We start from the raw sequence: 18,595 nt of genomic DNA, 5'->3' as shown, positions 1-18,595 counted from the left end.
AGTCCAGATCATAAGAAGAGCTGATATCACTAAGGAATCAGTAAAGAAGCACTGGCATTCCAAGCCCTAAGATTAGAGTGAAAGGGGAAAAAAAGAGTCCTAGGGATGCAGCAGACCTGTCACATCTTGGTTTCCAAAAAATAAGCATAAATATTGGTTGTCAATCTAATTCCAATATAGTCTCTAATTTCCAGTTCAATTTAACTCAATCCAACAAACATTTGTGAAGCCCTTTCTGTGTCCTGTAAGTGTGCTTATGTGCCTTTGCTAAGCATTGGTAATACCAAGACCAAAACAAAAAACATACAAAAAAAAAGGAATACCAACCCTCAAGGAACATCCATTCTACTAACAGGATTCAAGACATATGTTAGTAAGTAAGTAAAAAGCTAAATCTTTACCAAAAAAAAAAACTCCAGGAGGGATAGAATACTAGTAACTGGGGTCACTAGGGAATATCGCACATAGGAGGTTGTTATAGAGCTATGCTTGGAAGAAAGCTACGAGACAGAAAAAAAGGAGTACCTTACAGACCTGGAGAGATGGGAGAAGAGAAGAAAGCAATATCCCATAAAAGGAACAAAGTTGAGACCGGTGAGGGCTACTGGTCCAGGCTATAAATAATGAAACACAGTTTATGAACCAGAGTAACATAAAAGATAGCTGGAAGCCACACTGTACAGAGTTCTAAAACCAGGCTCATGATTTTGCATTTTAGCCTAGAGGCAGTACGGAGCTACTGAGTTTTTACACAGGGCAGTGACTAGACTAGCACTGTGTTTTAGCAATATTCATCTGGTAGCTGTATGAATAATGGCATGATGCAGGAACTAAGGAGACCAACTAAAAATTAGTGTGGTAATTCAGGTAGGAGGTAGATAAGGTCCTGATCTAGCTTTGATGCTCAGTAAGTAAAAAGAAAGGGAAGGTGGTAAGAGATGTTGGGAAGGTAGAAGTGACAGAATTTGGCAGTTGGTTAGAAGAAAGAGATAGAAAAGATAAGGATGACTACAAAGTGAGGAACTTTGGTGACTGGACAGAGCAGTTAATTAAATAGAGTTCTTGTGAGCAAAACTGTCCAAAAGGGAGGTTATTTCCTCGCTGTAATGGAGTCACATTTCAGTGTATTTCTTTCTTTTACACATGGAAGGGTAATTTGAATGCAGTTTACAAAAGGAATATAAGTATTCCGGTCTCCCCCTCTGGGCAATTATAGACAGGAAAGATAGGCATATTGCTGTTTAAGTAAAAGAGCCAGGATTTGAATCCTCTGAATCCAGTGGAAAGAAAGAAGGAAAGAAAGAAGGAAGGAAGGAAGGAAGGAAGGAAGGAAGGAAGGAAGGAAGGAAGGAAGGAAGGAAGAAAGAAAGAAAGAAAGAAAGAAAGAAAGAAAGAAAGAAAGAAAGAAAGAAAGGAAGGAAGGAAGGAAGGAAGGAAGGAAGGAAGGAAGGAAGGAAGGAAGGAAGGAAGGAAGGAAGGAAGGAAGGAAGGAAGGAAGGAAGGAAGGAAGGAAGGAAGGAAGGAAGGAAGGAAGAAAGAAAGAAAGAAGGAAAGAAGGAAAGAAGGAAAGAAGGAAAGAAGGAAAGAAGGAAAGAAAGAAGGAAAGAAAGAAGGAAAGAAAAAAGAAAGAAAAAAGAAAGAAAGAGAAATACCTTACCTTCCTCTTAGAATAAAGAAAGAAAGAGAAATACCTTACCTTCCTCTTAGAATAAATACTGTGTATTGGTTCTAAAGCAGAAAAGTAGTAAGGGTTAGGCAATGGGGGTTAAGTGACTTGCTCAGGATGTGTCTCAGACCAGATTTGAACCCAGGACGTCCTGTCTATAGGTCTGGTTCTCACTGAGCCACCTATTTCTCCCCAGGCATAGTACTTTTAACTCACCTGTGACTCATTTAACTAATTTGTTGTTTAGTCCTTTCAGTCATATCTAACCCTCCAATGATCCCTTTTGGCACAGATACTAGAGTGGTTCACTGTTTCCTTCTCTAGCTCATTTCATAGATGAGGAAACTGAGCCAAAAAGGGTAAAGTGATTTGCCTAGGACCACACAGCTCATAAGTGTCTGGGGTCAGATTTGAACTTAAGGTCCTCCTGATTCTAGGCCCAGAGTTCTATCTACTGTGCCACCTCATTGCCCCCAACTAATTTGTAGACAAGTATATGTTATAATATGTCCCCTCCTCAAACTTTCAAGTGTAAGGATCATTGTTTATACTCCCCCAAACTTTTTTCAAGTCAAACATTATATATAATAGAGGAAAAATAAGTAAGATAATTATTTACTTTTGTGGAATTTTTCCCCCTGTCCCTTGAAACCTTGAAGAAGTATCACTGGTGGCTGCCATGTTTGAATTTCATAGGGGAAGCCTTACTTCCTATAATCTCAAAAGCAAGAATTCATTTTGGCATCCCATCATTATTACTTTACTTCGGTCTAAAGAGTCAAAGGAGACCTTAAGAGAAATTGTTACCTAACAGTAACCAAATGTGTTATTGAACCAATCTGGATTGTTTGCTATGACTTTAGTTACACTTGCTTTAACAAAAACATTACTTCTACCTAACAATCTTTCCCAAAGCTGAAAACCTGAGCCCTTTATTTCCATTGTTGTCTTTAGGTAGCCTACTTGTAATGTCTAGATTGTAGGACTTAAAGCTAAGAAGATCTTAATAAGAATCCTGCCTCCCATTCCCACTCCTGGTGTAGTTCTAAGCAAGTCATTTAACCTCTCTAATCCTCGGTTTCCTGATCTGTACCCTCTCCTCATCTCTGCCTCATAGAAATCACTTTCTTTAAGACATAACTAAAGAACTATAAAGCCGTTCCTGATCCCACCTCAACTGTTTAGGCCCTCCCTAATGATCTTATATTTTTTCTTTGTGCTATATTTTTATTTTTCTATATTTATTTTATATTTTATTATTTCTATATTTATTCTGCATGTGTTTATATGTACCTGGGCATATTGTTATCTCCCTCATTAGAATGTAAATTCTATGAGAGCATCAACTATTTTGTACTTTGTTATGGAATCTCCAAGAAACTATATTATGTGCAGTGGCCACAATTAGGTAAAACTATCTTAAAGATGGACTAAATCAGGTTGAAGGTAAGTAATAGACTCTAACTCCATCAGTGAATTAATAGAATGTCTATCTTCTCAATAATGGGCCAATGAAGACAATTTGTTCCAACAGCCATGAAAGCTGAAGCAGGCTCTGTGGGGCCCTAAAGCTTGGTTAGAAATGGAAGATGCCAAGGTCACCCACTGTATCCCAGACCATCAATAAAAGTCATGACTTTCATCTTGCTTCGATGACTGGAACAGAGAGTGAATCTGACTTCTTTGGGCAACTCTACATCACTCAAATCTAACTTGTGCACAAATCAAAGCACCACTCTCATGATATCATTGATCTTCTTTGAAAACAGAGGACAAAGAGCATTTGAATCCTCAGAACACAAAACAGTTCCTGGCATGTAATAGGTGCTTAATGAATGTTTGTTAATTGATTGATTAATCTGTAAAATGGGTATAATAATTGAACCTACCTCACTGGCTATAGTGAGGATGAAAGAAGATAATATACATAAAGCATTCTGTAAACTCAAGCACTGGTTAAATGGCAGCTGTTACTATTTTTTTTTATGTCCATGGTCCTGAGTATTTTCTCTTCTCTTTCAGGCTATGTACATGTTCTATGCTTTGGCCATCGTGTGTGATGACTTCTTTGTTCCCTCCTTGGAAAAGATTTGTGAAGTAAGTATGTCTCTCTCTCTCTCTCTCTCTCTCACTCTCGCTCTCTTTCTGTCTCTTTTTCTTTCTCAGTTTTTCTTTTTTCTCTATCTCTTTTTATTTTCTATTTTTTGCCTGGGTAATTGAGTCATTTACTTAACTGTTTTTCCTCAGACTTCTAATGATAAGGCCTCTTGAAATGGAACTTAACTGCTTCTGGATCACTTAATTTGGGCCTTTGCATGTGACTAGGAAAGCCTCAATCAAAAGAGGAATTGGCCCCCAAAATAGGATGAAACTACTATAAAACTAGGTTTACCATTTTCATGGCTACAAAGCAATACATTATAATCCTTTTCCCCATTTCCATTTACTCTTGCTTGCCCTCCTTTTCCTCCTCCTGTAACTGCCTTTTGTAGCTTTATACAGATCCTTACAGTCTGAAACTTTCAGACACAGGTTTCTCTCACTCTTTTTCTCTCTGTATGTATATATCATCCTCAAAGCAGAAGCCAGAAAAAAGATAAGATGAAAGAGTTGGGGATAAAGACCTGGAAAGAGATGATGTTAGAAGTCATCACAATAAGAAGGATACTGAATATCAAGTTAAATCACTTTAATCAAAAAATATTCAACATATCTGCAACTCTTTCATTCTGTTTTCTCTTTCATCTCCCTTATACATTTTGAAATTCAATTCCCTTTATCTGGAAGCTCTCTAGCATTTTTTTAAAAATTCAGAATCCCAGTTGGGAAAAGGAATTTCTTTTTCCCATTCCTCCAATATGGAGCTCCTTCTGTGGTTCCTCTAAAATGTGGATCTCCCAGAGAGTAAGGATGTTAAAACAAACCAACCAACCTAGCTTATTGTTTAAAATCTAGCTGGGCCTTTTAAAAAAGCTTTATTGTTGATATAATAATAAATAGAAGCATTTATATAGCTCTTTAAGGTTTGGAAAGCACTTCACAAATAGCATCTCAATTTTCCTTCACAACAAACCTGAGAGTTAGGTGTTGTCATTATCCTCATTTTATAGATGAGAATACTAAGGTTAGTTACCTTGCCTAGGGAAACTTAGTTAATAAGTGTCTGAGGCCAGATTTGAACTCATGTCAATCTGACTCCATATCCAGTGTTTGATTTGCTGCATCATTAACTGATAGTATTAATTTGGTTGTTTAGTCATCTTAGTTGTATCTGACTCTTCTTAACCTTATTTGGTATTTTCTTGGTATAGATTCTAGAGTGGTTTGCTATTTCTTTCTCCAGCCTAATTTTACATATGAGGAAAATGAGGCAGACAGTGTTAAGTGACTTGCCCAGGGTCACACAGCTAGTGTCTGAGTCTGGATTTGAACTCAGGTCTTCTTGATTCTAGGCTCTATTCTCTATCCACCAAACCACCTAGCTGCCCTGATATTACTAATAATCCTACATCATTTCCTACTCCAATGACTCATTGAAGAAGGAAAATGACCCTGAGTCATTGAACACTATGTCTTTAGAGCTCAAGTTCTGGTAGATGCCCACTACAAAGCCTTCTAAGAGGTATAAGATGATTAACTGTATATGTGTATGTCTAGGAGCCAACCTAGATAATTTGGAGAGGCTCATTACCAGGAAGACTGTAGGATAATTAATGCTTTAGCAGTTCTAAAAGACCATCTAATAACAAGATTGTGAGCTGGGTCTATAGAAGGAATACTCAACAAAGCTAAATGACAGGTCTTTGAAGTACTAATCTGGAACCTGGCTTCAGAAACCTAATTTAATCATTATAGGGAGCTCTTAATATGAGAATCTCACACGTAAGCCCATATTGGCAAGTTGTTTGTAATTTATAGTCTCAGACTATAATAATAAAGCAGAGGATAATTGATTTGCCTTGGGTCAAATAATCAGTATTTGTTGGAGGTTGGACTTAAACACAGGTATCCCTGACTCCAAGGGCAACCCTCTCTCTACCATAGTAGATAACCTGCTGTCTCTCTGAAGTAACAACAATAATAATAGAATTCATATAAATTCATATAAAGAATTGCAGGATTGTTGGCATTGGTCTATGCAGAGGTGAGAAGGGACAGCTAGATGTTATATTGGGTAGACTGCTGGACGTGGTGGCAGGAAGACTCATCTTCCTGAGTTCAAATCTGACCTCAGACATGCTGGATAACCCTTGGCAAGTCACTTAACTCTGTCTGCCTCAGTTTCCTCATATTTAAAATTATCTGGGGAAGGAAATGGCAAACAACTCAAGGATCTTTACCAAAAAATCCCAACTGGGATCAAGAAGAGTCATATATATAATTGAAACAATTGAACAACCACAAAAAAGTAAGAGGGTTATATATCTAGAGCTGAACCAGTGGAATAGCTAGGTGGCTCAATGGATAGTAGGGCTGGACTGGTAATCAGGAAGACCTGAATTCAAATCCTATTTCTGACATTTAATTAGCTGTGGAACCCTGAGAAAATCATTTTCTTGAGCTCAGCTTCAGTTTCCTCATCTGTAAAAAATGGCACAACAATGGCATCTACATCACAGTTTTTGTAGGAATCAAACAAGATAATAAATGAGAAGCTCTTTGCAAACCTTAAAATGCTATATAAATGATATTGTTACTCTACAGAAAACAAGACAAAAGACATTGTGAATTTAAGCAATCAAGAATCACTTATTAAGGGTCTGTGATATGTCAGGCATTCTGTGAATAACTGGAGATACATGACCAAAAGCAACCAAGGAAGATAACATATACATGTATAGATATATATTAAATAGACACAAAGTGATTTTGAAGAAGTGCTAGCAGCTTGGAGTTGGGAGGACAGGGAAAGAGTCCTGAAAAGCCTTATGAACAAGGTGGCTCCTGATGCTTAGCTTGGATTGAAATTTGAGGTTCTGCAAGCTGGGGGTAAAGAGGGAGTCAATTCCAAGCTTGGGTCTCACAGGTATTTAAGGGATAGATTGAGGATTCAAACTCATGGATGTGATTCCATGATCAGCTCTCTGTCTACAATGCCTCCCTTAAAGAGGGATGGTATCCACACCATTTGGGGTACCATTTTGCAGATAGAACCCCTCAGCAGAAAGGAACATATTTTGTGCATGAGATGGTCTTCATATAAATGATCTGGAGACTGATGATGCTCAAAAGTGTCTTCAAAATAATTTAATCCTTTTGTGGTCAATATCATTCCCCTCACCATTATCTTTTTTTAATCCTTACCTACTGTCTTAAAATCAATACTATCAGTTCCAAGGTAGAAGAGCAGTAAGGGCTAAGTGATAAGGGTTAAGTGAGTTGTCTAGGGCCATACATATAGGGAGCATCTGAGGCCAACTTTGAACCCAAGATCTTCTTGTCTCCAGACCTGGTGCTTGCTCTATCCACTGAGCCACTGCTATTATCTTTTGAAATGAAGATAGTTTGGAAAGGGATACCTAATGTTTTAATGTGAATTTATATATCAATTTTTTTCTAGTGAATTGTATCTGAGGTGGGCAGTTTAAGATAACTGGGCATCTGGTAGAGAAGAAGCATTGAAAAAAGAGGAGATAAAAATAGAAAGAGAGTAACAGAGGGCCTCAAACACCATAAAGCCCACATGAGACTTACCCTGTTTATCATGACCCTCTGCCAAAAAATGAGTAGGTTGGAGAAAGGAAAGAATAGAGAACAAAAAGAATCAGTTGTAGTTATGTTTTCCCAGGCACTTTGTTCCCTCTTCCCCTGATATAAAAAAATGTATATAAAAATGATTACAACAATGCTTTTTTATTGTCTGTTTGGGGGTTTGGGTTTTTTTGGGGGGGTTCCATTCTAAGGAGAACTGCTGTGACTTCTCTGACCTGTTAGGATAGTTTAAGAAACATTAGACATATGAATTTGTGTGTGGTAGTGAAAGAAGTTTACTTCTGCATATATGTATATATGTTTATATTTTTCCTGAAATGTGGGGCCAGTTTTCATCTATAGTTACATTTTCTCTCAAGATTATAGGTTTTGGAAGAGAGGAAAACTTGTAGCTGCCTAGGAGGGCTTTTCCAACTAGAACTATACATTCCTTCTTCTTTGGCAATTTCATATCTCATATTTCCTGGCATTCATAGCCCATGCAGGAGGGTCAACCTTGGGCAGCTAGGAAGAAGACAATTTACAATTTGGGGATAGTTGCATTGTTGAGAGGGGTAGTATCAACACTTCATCAAAGCAAAATGTTAGCAACTAAAAACTTACAACATTTGATACAGAAAAGTTAATATCAGGGGAAATGGGTGGGAAGAAGAAAAAGAAAATCAGAAAGTTCAGAAGAAGGAAGTAAATAGAAAGATTTAGAAATATGAACCCTCAAACTGTCCATTATTGAGATAGTTATTAAACACTTGTTATGTGCAAGATATAGTAAGAAGTAAAGAGATCTAGGAATGATCTCCTCAAGAAGCTGATAGTCTATCCACATCCAGAGAAAGAACTGTGGGAGTAGAAACACAGAAGAAAAACAACTGTTTGATCACATGGTTCCATAGGGATGTCGATGGGGAAGGTTTTTGAGCAGGAGAGTGGCATTGTTTGACTGTAATTAATTTAATTAGTGATTGGTAAGCTCTTTTAGAGCTGACAAACTGAGCTTGAAAAAAATGTAAGATGAAAAAGTTTGCCCAACCCTTATAAGCAATATTTAGTTTGCCCCTGTAAGATTATTCACCCTATGTAGTCTCCTCTGGGCTAAAACCCAGGTGATTTCATCCCACTTCCCACAGCCATGCCCTTTGGTCTTATAGAATTCTGACCTCCAACTTAGACTATGAAGAACTCCTATTTCCATTACATGATGCACATGTTCAATCAGCTGCAAAAACTCAGTTATGCCAATACCCAAGTCTAGTCAAAGATCACTGCTTAATTGTGATCAATATGGTATTTTCATTGGTTTGTCCACTAGACACATTACCCCTTGATGGTGGAGAAATGAAATACAACCAGGGAGTAGGTCAGCTTGTGGAAAGAACCTCATGGCTTCCAGGTGTCTAAAATTCCCTTGTTGGAAATTTGATATTTACTCATTGTCAGTGGGTTGCTTCTGTTCCAGGATTGGCTGTTTGCTGTATTTATTTATGGATCAAATGGGAGAAATTATATGTCCTCCAGCTAAAGCAAATGTCTTAACAAGCATTCTCCATATGGCTTTTCTTCCTAATCAGCAGTGGTTTTCAGTTAACACTTAGTTTTAGCTGGAAAACATAGACTGTGGCACTGAGCTGGTTGATACCAGGTAATTTGTTGTACTGTATCACTCAGACACCCAATTTGTTTTGGAGTGCATTCTGTCAGGACCTGATGAAGAAAGAAGTATAGTCCAGAGAGGGTGTCTCCACACTCTCCATTTCCAAAGTTTCCTTGGTTTGTTCTCCAGTTCTACTTTCAAAAAGTAGACATCAGTGTGTGGATATCTTTTGGCATCCTTTGGCAGCATTGGAATACTTCCAGAGGACAAGATCAGCATTTACCAGCACCCTAGTTTAGTGGAGGATTGGAACTTAAGTCAGTAAGAGCAGACAGCATAGTACAATATTGTGCCCATGGATGAAAAGTTGAGTCCACTCCTCAGATGTGTATGTGCTGAGCTCAATGATACATCTTTCCATTTCCAGTTCCTGGAAGGTATTGTCAGTAGCAGTGAGCCCAACCAAGTACTGGTTTCCATTTATCTGCAATGGGCTTAGTAGTCAAAGCCAGGACAGGTCATTTGTAAACACTGGATAACATTAAAAATGTGATGTGTGAATATCCACCAGAGGCATTATGTCTCCTTGTCTCACAGATGATTTGTTTTATCACAAAATATCTGAATTCATGTCTTTTCCCTGGCTGTTCTCCATGCTTGGAGCATTCTTCTTCCCCACTTCTACTTCCTGGCTTCCTTGTCTTCCTTCAAGACTTGGTTCAAATCTCACTTTTTGTCAGAGACTTTCCCTTGCCTTTAGATCTCATTCCTTCTCTGCATTGTCTTCATTTGTAACACCGCTATTTTATATTGCATATATCTTGTCTGTACAACTCTTTGCATGTTGTCTCCCCCATTAGACTGCAAACTCCCTGAAGGCAAGAATTATTTTTTCCCTTTGCTGTATCTTCTGTGCTTCTGTGTTTAGCAATATTGTGTGCTTAACAAATCTCTATTAACCATCTAGATTTCTTCAAAGCAGGATTCAGATGCCACCTTCTTCAAAAGAATATGGTACTTCTGATCCTACTAGTTGCTCCTGCTCATGTCCTCCTGTGTATATTTGTGTACTTGTAAACTTTCCAGTAGAATGTAAGCTCCCCTAAGGTAAAACCAAGTTTTTGTTTTGTCTTAAAATCCCTAGTGTCTATCATAGTGACTCTCATGTAGGGAATGCTTAATAAACATTTATTCAGTTAAGTACTTCCCTGCCCAAGATGGAAGAATCTTTTGGCATTAAAAAAAATAAGCTTTAGGGTATCTCATGAAGGAGTTGCTCTGCTGAGGGCTTGGGGAGTGCTGTCTCCTGAACTATAAGTAAGACCTGGGGAGATACTGAGCCTCCAATCAAGCTGCTGGCTTATTCACAGGTTATTTGAGGTTTTAATTGAAAAGTTTTCAAACAAAGCTTGACCCCCACACAGACTCCTATCTGGGGTGTCCTGGTAAATGCTTAAAAATTGGGTTTTCCTGAAAAGAAATAAAAAAGCATAATCACATACTTTTAAGTTTCATTTCTATTATTAACACTTTCTTAAGTTGACAATCAATAAAACAAAAAATCAAACCCTGATTTGTTGGGATTTTTCTGCTGATTTTTGAAGTGCTAACTTTGAAAATGTAACAATCTCTCTCAAGTGATTAGAGCTAACTCCATAACAGTTTGCTTCTGATTTTATTATTCATTGTCTCTTCACCCTCAGTAGGTCATCATAGCTCAGAGTTTGGTGTCCAAACTAAGGGGCAAAGGGTTCAGCTGAGAGGCCTAGGCCATTCTTCCTGAGGGATTGACCAGGATGAGGGAAAGGAAAGCACCTATCTTATAATTCAAACTCTTGTTGGGAGTTATTAAAAGTTTGTCGCTTCAACTCTGGCTCTTCCCAAGAAAATCACAAAGACAAGGATTGGTTTGTCTGAAAATAAGATCCAGATGTTACTTCTGGGTCTCTTCCTTTTGGAAAATTTTTCTTATTTATATTATTTCCAAGAAGTGTGGGGAAGGATGGTAAAAATCTGTATAATGGGTCATAAAAATGGAAGAATTGTTGATTGGAACTAAAATCTTCCTGATCTCAAGTCTAGCACTCTACTGGGTCACCTAGCTACCAATAGTCCCCCTAACTTGTGTGTAGTTCTTTTAATGTTGGTTTCTATATTTCCTCCTCTGTCACACACCACACCTCCCAGTTTATTTCAGGGTTATATCATTATCCTTTTATGTTTTCCAGTGAAAGAGTCAGGACACATTCTTCCAATGAATAATATTGAGTAACAAACCAATTCTTTTTTAATTAGATACCTCCCTACATGTTTTCCCCAACCTATCTTCTCTCTTTCCGTCATATGTTTCTGGATATTGTTTCCTTTTTTGTTTGTTGAATTATTCTGAGGTCCTCAATCCAATTCTCATTTCTCATCTTCTTCCTACCTCCCTGAAACTTAATGTTAAATTATTTTGCAATGGCATGAAATTATGAAAAATGTAGAAACTTAGAAAAAATGTGTTTATAAAGAATAATACTTTAAAATGTTCCTTTGTGTGTTTCACTCTAGCTGATTGCCCACTTTTTCTATCTCTTGTCCTAATAATTGGGAACTAACATCTGTTTTTTCTTGTGTCCCTCTGTAGCGCCTCCATCTCAGTGAAGATGTGGCTGGAGCCACTTTCATGGCAGCTGGAAGCTCTGCTCCTGAGTTATTTACATCTGTTATAGGTAATTACTTTTTTTTTTTTGGTCTGGACCTATAATTGCAATACCTCCAGATGTGAAACAAAAGCAAATCAGTAACTTCTATAGTTTATAATCCTAGATCATTGCATGAAGCACTTAGAGATTATGTAATAAGCCTGAGATCCCACAACTATAATATGTAAGGGGCAAAATTTGAACCCAAATCTCCTAATTGCAAGACCAACCTGCCATTTATTACAGTACACTGCCTCTTCTAAGTCATTGTTTCAGATAACTAGATGGTTATAGAAAAGTAACAGTAGTTGCATAATTCACCAACCCATGATAAGTAGGGAGCCAGCTCCCCTTTCTGTTTGCATTTTTTAAGTTCATGAATTTAAGTTAATATTATTTGACTTCACCTCCTAAAGAGTATTGATGATTCTGTTGAGTGATTCTGCTTTGCTGCTTAAGAGAAACTTCTCTAGCATATCCCCCTAAGTCATGTATATTTTTTATAAATGCCAAAGATGTATCAAAATTTTGAATTTGGGAATTAAGATGATCTACATAAAGGAATTTTTAGCATTTTCTTCAATATATTTTTATTTATTTCATGAAATATTTCCCAATTACATGTGAAATTTTTTCATTTTTATTTTCTAAAATACTGACTTCCAAATTCTCTCCCACCCCTCCCTCTCCTTGAGAAAACAATCATGATATCTATCACATCTGTCATACATATAGTGTCATGCAAAACATATTTGCACATTAGCCATGTTGCAAAAATTCCACAGATTAAAAGAGAGAAAGAAAAAATTAAAAATTGTGATTCAATCTGCATTAGGAGTTCATCAATTCTCTCCTCAGAGGTGGATAGCATTTTTCATCACAAGTCCTTTGGAATTTCTATATCATTGTCTTGATCAGAGTAGCCAAGTCCTTCATAGTTAATCATCATTACCATATGACTATTATTATGCACAATGTTCTGGTTCTTCTCATTTAACTTTGCATCAGTTCATATAAATCTTCCAAGGTTTTTCTGAAACCATCTAGCTTATTTCTTGTAGTATTCTATCACTATCATGTAGCACAATTTTTATTCAACCATTCCTCATTTGATGGGCATTCCTTCAATTTCCAATTCTTTGCCTTTACAGAAAACAGAGGATGTAAATATTTTTGGACAAGTAGACCCTTTCCCCCTAATTTAATTTTTTTGGGGTACAGAGTTATTAATGATATTTCTGGGTCAAAAGGAATGCAGTTTTATATCCCTAAGGGGGTCAATCTATGAAGTCCAATAAGACAACTGAAGGACTTGGACTTTGTTTTTCAGGTGTTTTCATCACAAAAGGGGATGTGGGTGTTGGAACTATCGTTGGCTCAGCTGTCTTCAATATTCTCTGCATCATTGGTGTCTGTGGGCTTTTTGCTGGACAGGTAAGACAAAAAGCTAGACTTTCATGGCAAAACTTGGTGTTTCCATAGGAGTTCAAAGAGAGGAGGGATTTTAACCAAAGAACTGGCCTACCAGGGCCAAGACCCAACATTCTCAATATATGTCATTATGTCAGTTCATTGGTCTTCCAAATTCCAAACCTGGTTGTTCAGCTAACCCAGACTAAAAAACAGTAACTAGTTGTTATTTTTTCCTCCATCTCAGTGAGTTATTTTGAAGTTCCGTTCATACCCAAACTTGGCTTCGGCCTGTTTTTTTTTTCTTTTTTTCAAGGCAACTAACTTAGAAGTGGTTTGAGTTGAATAATCTAGGATTCTTTCAGAGAAAGTTTCATGGGAAAAGAAGATGAACTGAAAATCTGTACCACTAAACCCATTCCTAAATAGCCCTCACCCATCTCAATCACTTCCTTCATGTTCATTGATTGTATATTGATTGTTCATTTCATTTAAATTACTATTATGCCTTGGTATTAGACTTAAGTGAGTTTTGAACAACAAAATGGCTTATACATTCAATGGAAGAAGTTCTGTGGGCTTTGTATTTCATTCATCATGGATCTCTGATACCTATATATCTTTTGTGAAGTTATAGAGAATTACCTGGGAGTAACTATAAAAGAAAATAAAGAGGCTAGATTGTAGATAGGGGGTGCCAATAGGCAATATCAGTTTAGGTCTAGGATCTACTGGTAAATGCTTAATAACTGGCTCCTTGAAACAAACAAACAAACAAACAAAAAAAAACAGTATCCCACAAGATACTCTTAAATTTAATCTGCATTACAATAATTTTCTAAATCACTTTTCAAAATCTAGACAATCAATAAAATTATCAGTAAATCCCTGATATAAAGCATTTGCAGATTTCAGAAGTGTAAGGACTCATGCTGAAAATTTAGTTTAACAGATGGATCTCAAGAACCAGAGCACATCTCTGGCCTTCTATTAGGAACAGAGAAAGACAAGATCCCAGAATATAGGAGGGATAGTAATGTCCAAAGAGGTTGCAAAGATAGTTTAGGACTTCGTTCTAAAGGACTTCAAAAGCTAAACTTTTATCTCGGCAAAGTCTAATGTATATCCGTATGCCCCTGCAGAACATGAACATAGAATTTTGGAATCAGAATCCTTGGAGGGGATCCTATAGGTGGATTGATGCCCCCAGCCAGGGGATATAGAACCCTCTCAGCTTCACATGGGGAGAATGATGCTTCAAATTTGGGCAGTTTCTGTTTTTCTTGACCTCTGCCTCAGTTATTTTTTGTCTTATATCTTAGAATTGGCCTCAGTCTGGGATTGTTTTTGTCCCTTAAAGACACACCTGGAGTGAAGGAAAAATATCCAACATTGTTCTTTGTGCTTTTCACACTTGACTTACCCATGGATGTGTTCAGAATTTTCTCATAGCTTTCAAAGATTAATAGTCAAGTCCTAGAGGAGACTTTGTTGTTATAAGCATTATCTTAATTAGCACTGTCACTATTAGCAGCATAATTATTAGCCTTGTCATCATTAGTTTTGTGATTAGTTGGTTACTCATTTATACCTGAAGTCCAACTCAAAAGCAAACCCAAAAGGGAAAGGAAATGATGTAAAGAAATTAAACAAATGACTGGAAAGTGTCTTCCAAATGCCATCTTGCTTATTTGCAATGGATTGGCTCTGATGCATTTATGTTTTATATTTCATTAGTAACACATTTTAATCACTGACTTGGCAGGAACTCATGCATATAAGACAGATTGATTGCTAGATTTCTTGGACAGTGCCTTCTGTTTCTTATTAGGGTTTTCCCTTGTCTGTCCCTAAACCCATAATGTCATAGAGTCCGTATTATATGATATAACAGTTGCTTGTATCTGTGTGGGCAAATATATACCAAATCTTCCTTTGATGAATCATTTCTCCTTGCCCACTTAGAGGTTTCACAGAAAATTAATTCTCATTTACCAGAGCTCAATATGGTTCCTTCAGAATCATTTTATTTTCACCATCCATCTATACATTCTTCTCCAGGCTTGAAATAACCTAAATGTTCTTCATCGCATTGGGAATATGCCTTTGGAAACCCTGACCCTATCATAATTATGTATCAATAGATTTTTTCAATAAATTCATAGTAATTGGATCCGGGAAGTACTATGGAGGTTATCTCATCTATCCCTCTCATTTTCCAGATGAGAAAACTGAGGTCCAAAGTGGTTGTTGAGTGACCTGTCCAAGGCCACACTGGTAGAAAGTAGCAGAGCCAATATGTAAACTCTCTTTAAGAATCAAGATTTAATTCATCACTTTACAGATGAGCAACTTTTTCCTCCTCCCCTACTCAGGGATATCACAGATTAGGGAACAAATTCCTACCTCTAAAACTACCTCTAGAACTTCCTTCTGGGAGCCTCATTTTAAAGGAATTTGCCTGACCTATTGAATGGAAATATTCCAACTCAAGTGAAGTCTAGAAGATAGGTTCATGTTGTATTTTCTTTGTGGAGAGGAGAAAAGGAAATGTAAAGTGAATATCACACCAAGGAAGGGAACTTGGCTGTTGTTAGCTCTCAAAGATAAAGGACAAATACTTGCTTCCTGTACCATCTGATCAATGGAAGAGCAATTCAAAAATAAATGAGATGTCACCACATTATACTGTGGAAAGTACTCTCTGAGGTGGGTGGCATCTGTTTCACCACAGTATCATGACTGAGGATTGATCTTAGAATTCAATTTTAATAAAGCCAATCTTTGTTCCTTCAGTTTTGTTATTTATGCTATTTTACATTTTCATTTGGTCAGAAAAATTGCCATTAAGGGCCTATGAGCCTTTTAAAAAATGCATTCTACTGTGTCAAACTGCATGTAACTAAGTCAGTTATTTATCTGAAAACAAAGTAATTAGGCTGTAAGCTTTGTGCTCCCAACTAAATTAGAGATTTGATTGATTCAGTATAATTCAATATTTGTTGCCTTTGCAATTTGCAAACATGCCAAAGATCCTATGTTCACCTAGAGCATTCTAGATATGACTGAAGAAGATTGTAACCAAGTCCTCAAAGCACCCTCAAGGGATGAGTTCCTCAAGTCATCATGAAGTAACTGCAGTCCTACAAATTGTTTTCTAAAGTGAAAAAAGAAAAATGCCACATCTCTTAACAAAACATGATTCTTTCTAGTGTTTGTTAGTCGTGAATTTGCAGGTCAGATTCAAGAACCTTCATACTGACTATTGGAAATATAAAATTATGTGCCTAGATTCAGTGTTAAAGGTACAGCACATTTGACATCTGTAACCCAAAGTAAATGATTTGATCTGGTTACAGATTAGGAATCCAATGTGCTCATTGTTATTGGCAGATGAGTCATGCTTCTATGGGAGGTTCTTTGCCCTTTGTTGAAAGTATATAACCTTGATTACGGTTCCACTTTTCTTCTTAACTTATCACATCCTCATAGGCAAAAACATATAAAACCCAAGAACATCCTTCCTGTCCCTCTATATATACCTACAAAGGTTGGGTATCTGTTTATACCTGAAACTCAAGCATCGCTTGCATCACAAGTGGGCACCTTTTTAGGCTTTGATTCTTATTACAAGTTGTCTATTTTAAACATACAGGCATAAACACTAAGTTATAAATTAGGAACATTGTACAAGGGCATCTTTTTACCCAAAGAATACTTTGTATGGTCTTTTTTGTCCTAAACTTCCTGAACGTCTCTTAATTTTAGTTGCTTCCCTCTATAAAGTATTTCCTATTTGTCATTTATTGTATCTATTTATTTACATGTTATCTCCCTCATTAGACTGCAAGCTCTTGGAGGTCAAGGACAAATGTTTTCCATGCAGTGTCTGGCACATAGTGGATGCTTAAAATAAAGGTTAGCCATTGATTGGCTAAACTCTTTGGGAAAACTAGGGGCTGGGGTGGGGTGACGAATTGTGAATTGTTGTCTGGGAGGGTTGTGTACAAAAGGAAAAGAAGTTCTGGAGAAAGTTAAACTGTCCATATTTCCCAATGGCTAATTATCAGAGCTTTTATAGATTCCAAATGAGCCCAACTATGGTGATTCTAATAATCAGGTGGGAGGCAGAGTCAAGATGGCAGCATAGAGGCAGCAAAATTTCAGACCTCTGAAAAACCTTCCTTACGGATTACAAACTAAATGCTCCTAGGGGTCTGAAAATCAAACCTAACAACAAGACAGAGCCAAGGAACCCTCCTGCAGGGCTCAACTTAAAAGGTACACTCACAAAAGCCTGAATTCGAAAAACATTCGAGTTTAAGGGGAAGGAAGAAGGAAGGTTCCAGCACCCCACCCCCCACCTAGAGCACTAAGCCTCTAGGTCAACTATAATCTCTGGGTGGGCAAGGGTGCTGGTCTGGAGGGAGTACCTTATGGGCAAAGCTGTGCCAGGCTCAGAGCATAGAACACAGGCAGTGGGGAAGCAGTTGGAGAAGAAATGCAGAGCACAGAGTGGGCAGCCTAGTTGCAGCAGCTCAGACATTCCATATTTCCCACCACCCCCCACCTCCAGAAGTTTTGGCCTCAGGGCATATCCAGCTCAACCCAGTTGGACTTAATCCCATCAAAGCCTTCAGAGGGCAGGGAATCTCAAGCTCCAACACCCCTCCCCCACAGACCGCAGTGAGAGATTTGCTAACTAAGCTCCAAGGGTAAAGGCTGATAGAAAAGCCAACAGATTCAACCAAAAAAAAAATGAGAGGAACAAAAGTGCAGGCAACTGCAGAGAGTAAAGAAGGGACAAATATGAAAACCAAATTGACAGTATCAAGATGAAAAGGGAGACCTCACCTCTAATGAAGAGGAAATTAAGGCAATCATTAAAAACTATTATGCCCAATTATATGGCAATAAATATGGCAATGTAGGTGATATGGACTAATATTTACAAAAATTTTAATTGCCTAGACTACCAGAGGAAGAAATACATTACCTAAACAACCCCATATCAGAAAAAGAAATTGAACAAGCCATCAAAGAACCCCCTAAGAAAAAATCCCAAGGTCCAGATGGATTCACAAATGAATTCTATCAAACATTCAAAGAACAACTAATCCCAGTATTATACAAACTATTTGACAGAATAAGCAAAGGAGTTCTACCAAATTCCTTTTATGACACAAATATGGTACTGATTCCAAAGCCAGGCAGGTCAAAAACAGAGAAAGAAAACTATGGACCAATCTTCTTAATGGATATAGATGCAAAAATCTTAAATAGGATACTAGCAAAAAGACTCCAGCAAGTGATCATGAGGGTCATTCACTATGATCAGGTAGGATTCATATCAGGAATGCAAGTATAGTTCAATATTAGGAAAACCATCCACATAATTGACCATATTAACAAGTAAACTGACAAAAATCACATGATTATGCATCTGTGGTGCAGAAAAAGCCTTTGACAAAATACAATACCCATTCCTATTGAAAACACTAGAAAGCATAGGAAAAGAAGGGCCTTCTC

General features: G+C 37.4%; 1 protein-coding gene across 2 annotated transcripts in view; it reads left to right on the top strand.

The window, feature by feature from the left end:
- Window positions 1-18,595, top strand: part of SLC24A3 (solute carrier family 24 member 3) — a 762,044-nt gene that overhangs the window by 539,774 nt on the left and 203,675 nt on the right. For both annotated transcript variants that reach the window (XM_007476642.3, XM_016427591.2), the window contains exons 4-6: window positions 3,689-3,763; window positions 11,599-11,683; window positions 12,987-13,090. In XM_007476642.3, coding sequence (XP_007476704.1) covers window positions 3,689-3,763; window positions 11,599-11,683; window positions 12,987-13,090 — 264 coding nt within the window. The remainder of the gene's footprint in view (window positions 1-3,688; window positions 3,764-11,598; window positions 11,684-12,986; window positions 13,091-18,595) is intronic.

The sequence above is a fragment of the Monodelphis domestica genome, chromosome 1 (genome assembly GCF_027887165.1).
Source record: "Monodelphis domestica isolate mMonDom1 chromosome 1, mMonDom1.pri, whole genome shotgun sequence".
Taxonomy (NCBI): domain Eukaryota; kingdom Metazoa; phylum Chordata; class Mammalia; order Didelphimorphia; family Didelphidae; genus Monodelphis; species Monodelphis domestica.
The sequence above is the reverse complement of the archived record's forward strand: the minus strand, read 5'-3'. Positions and strand labels throughout refer to the sequence as shown.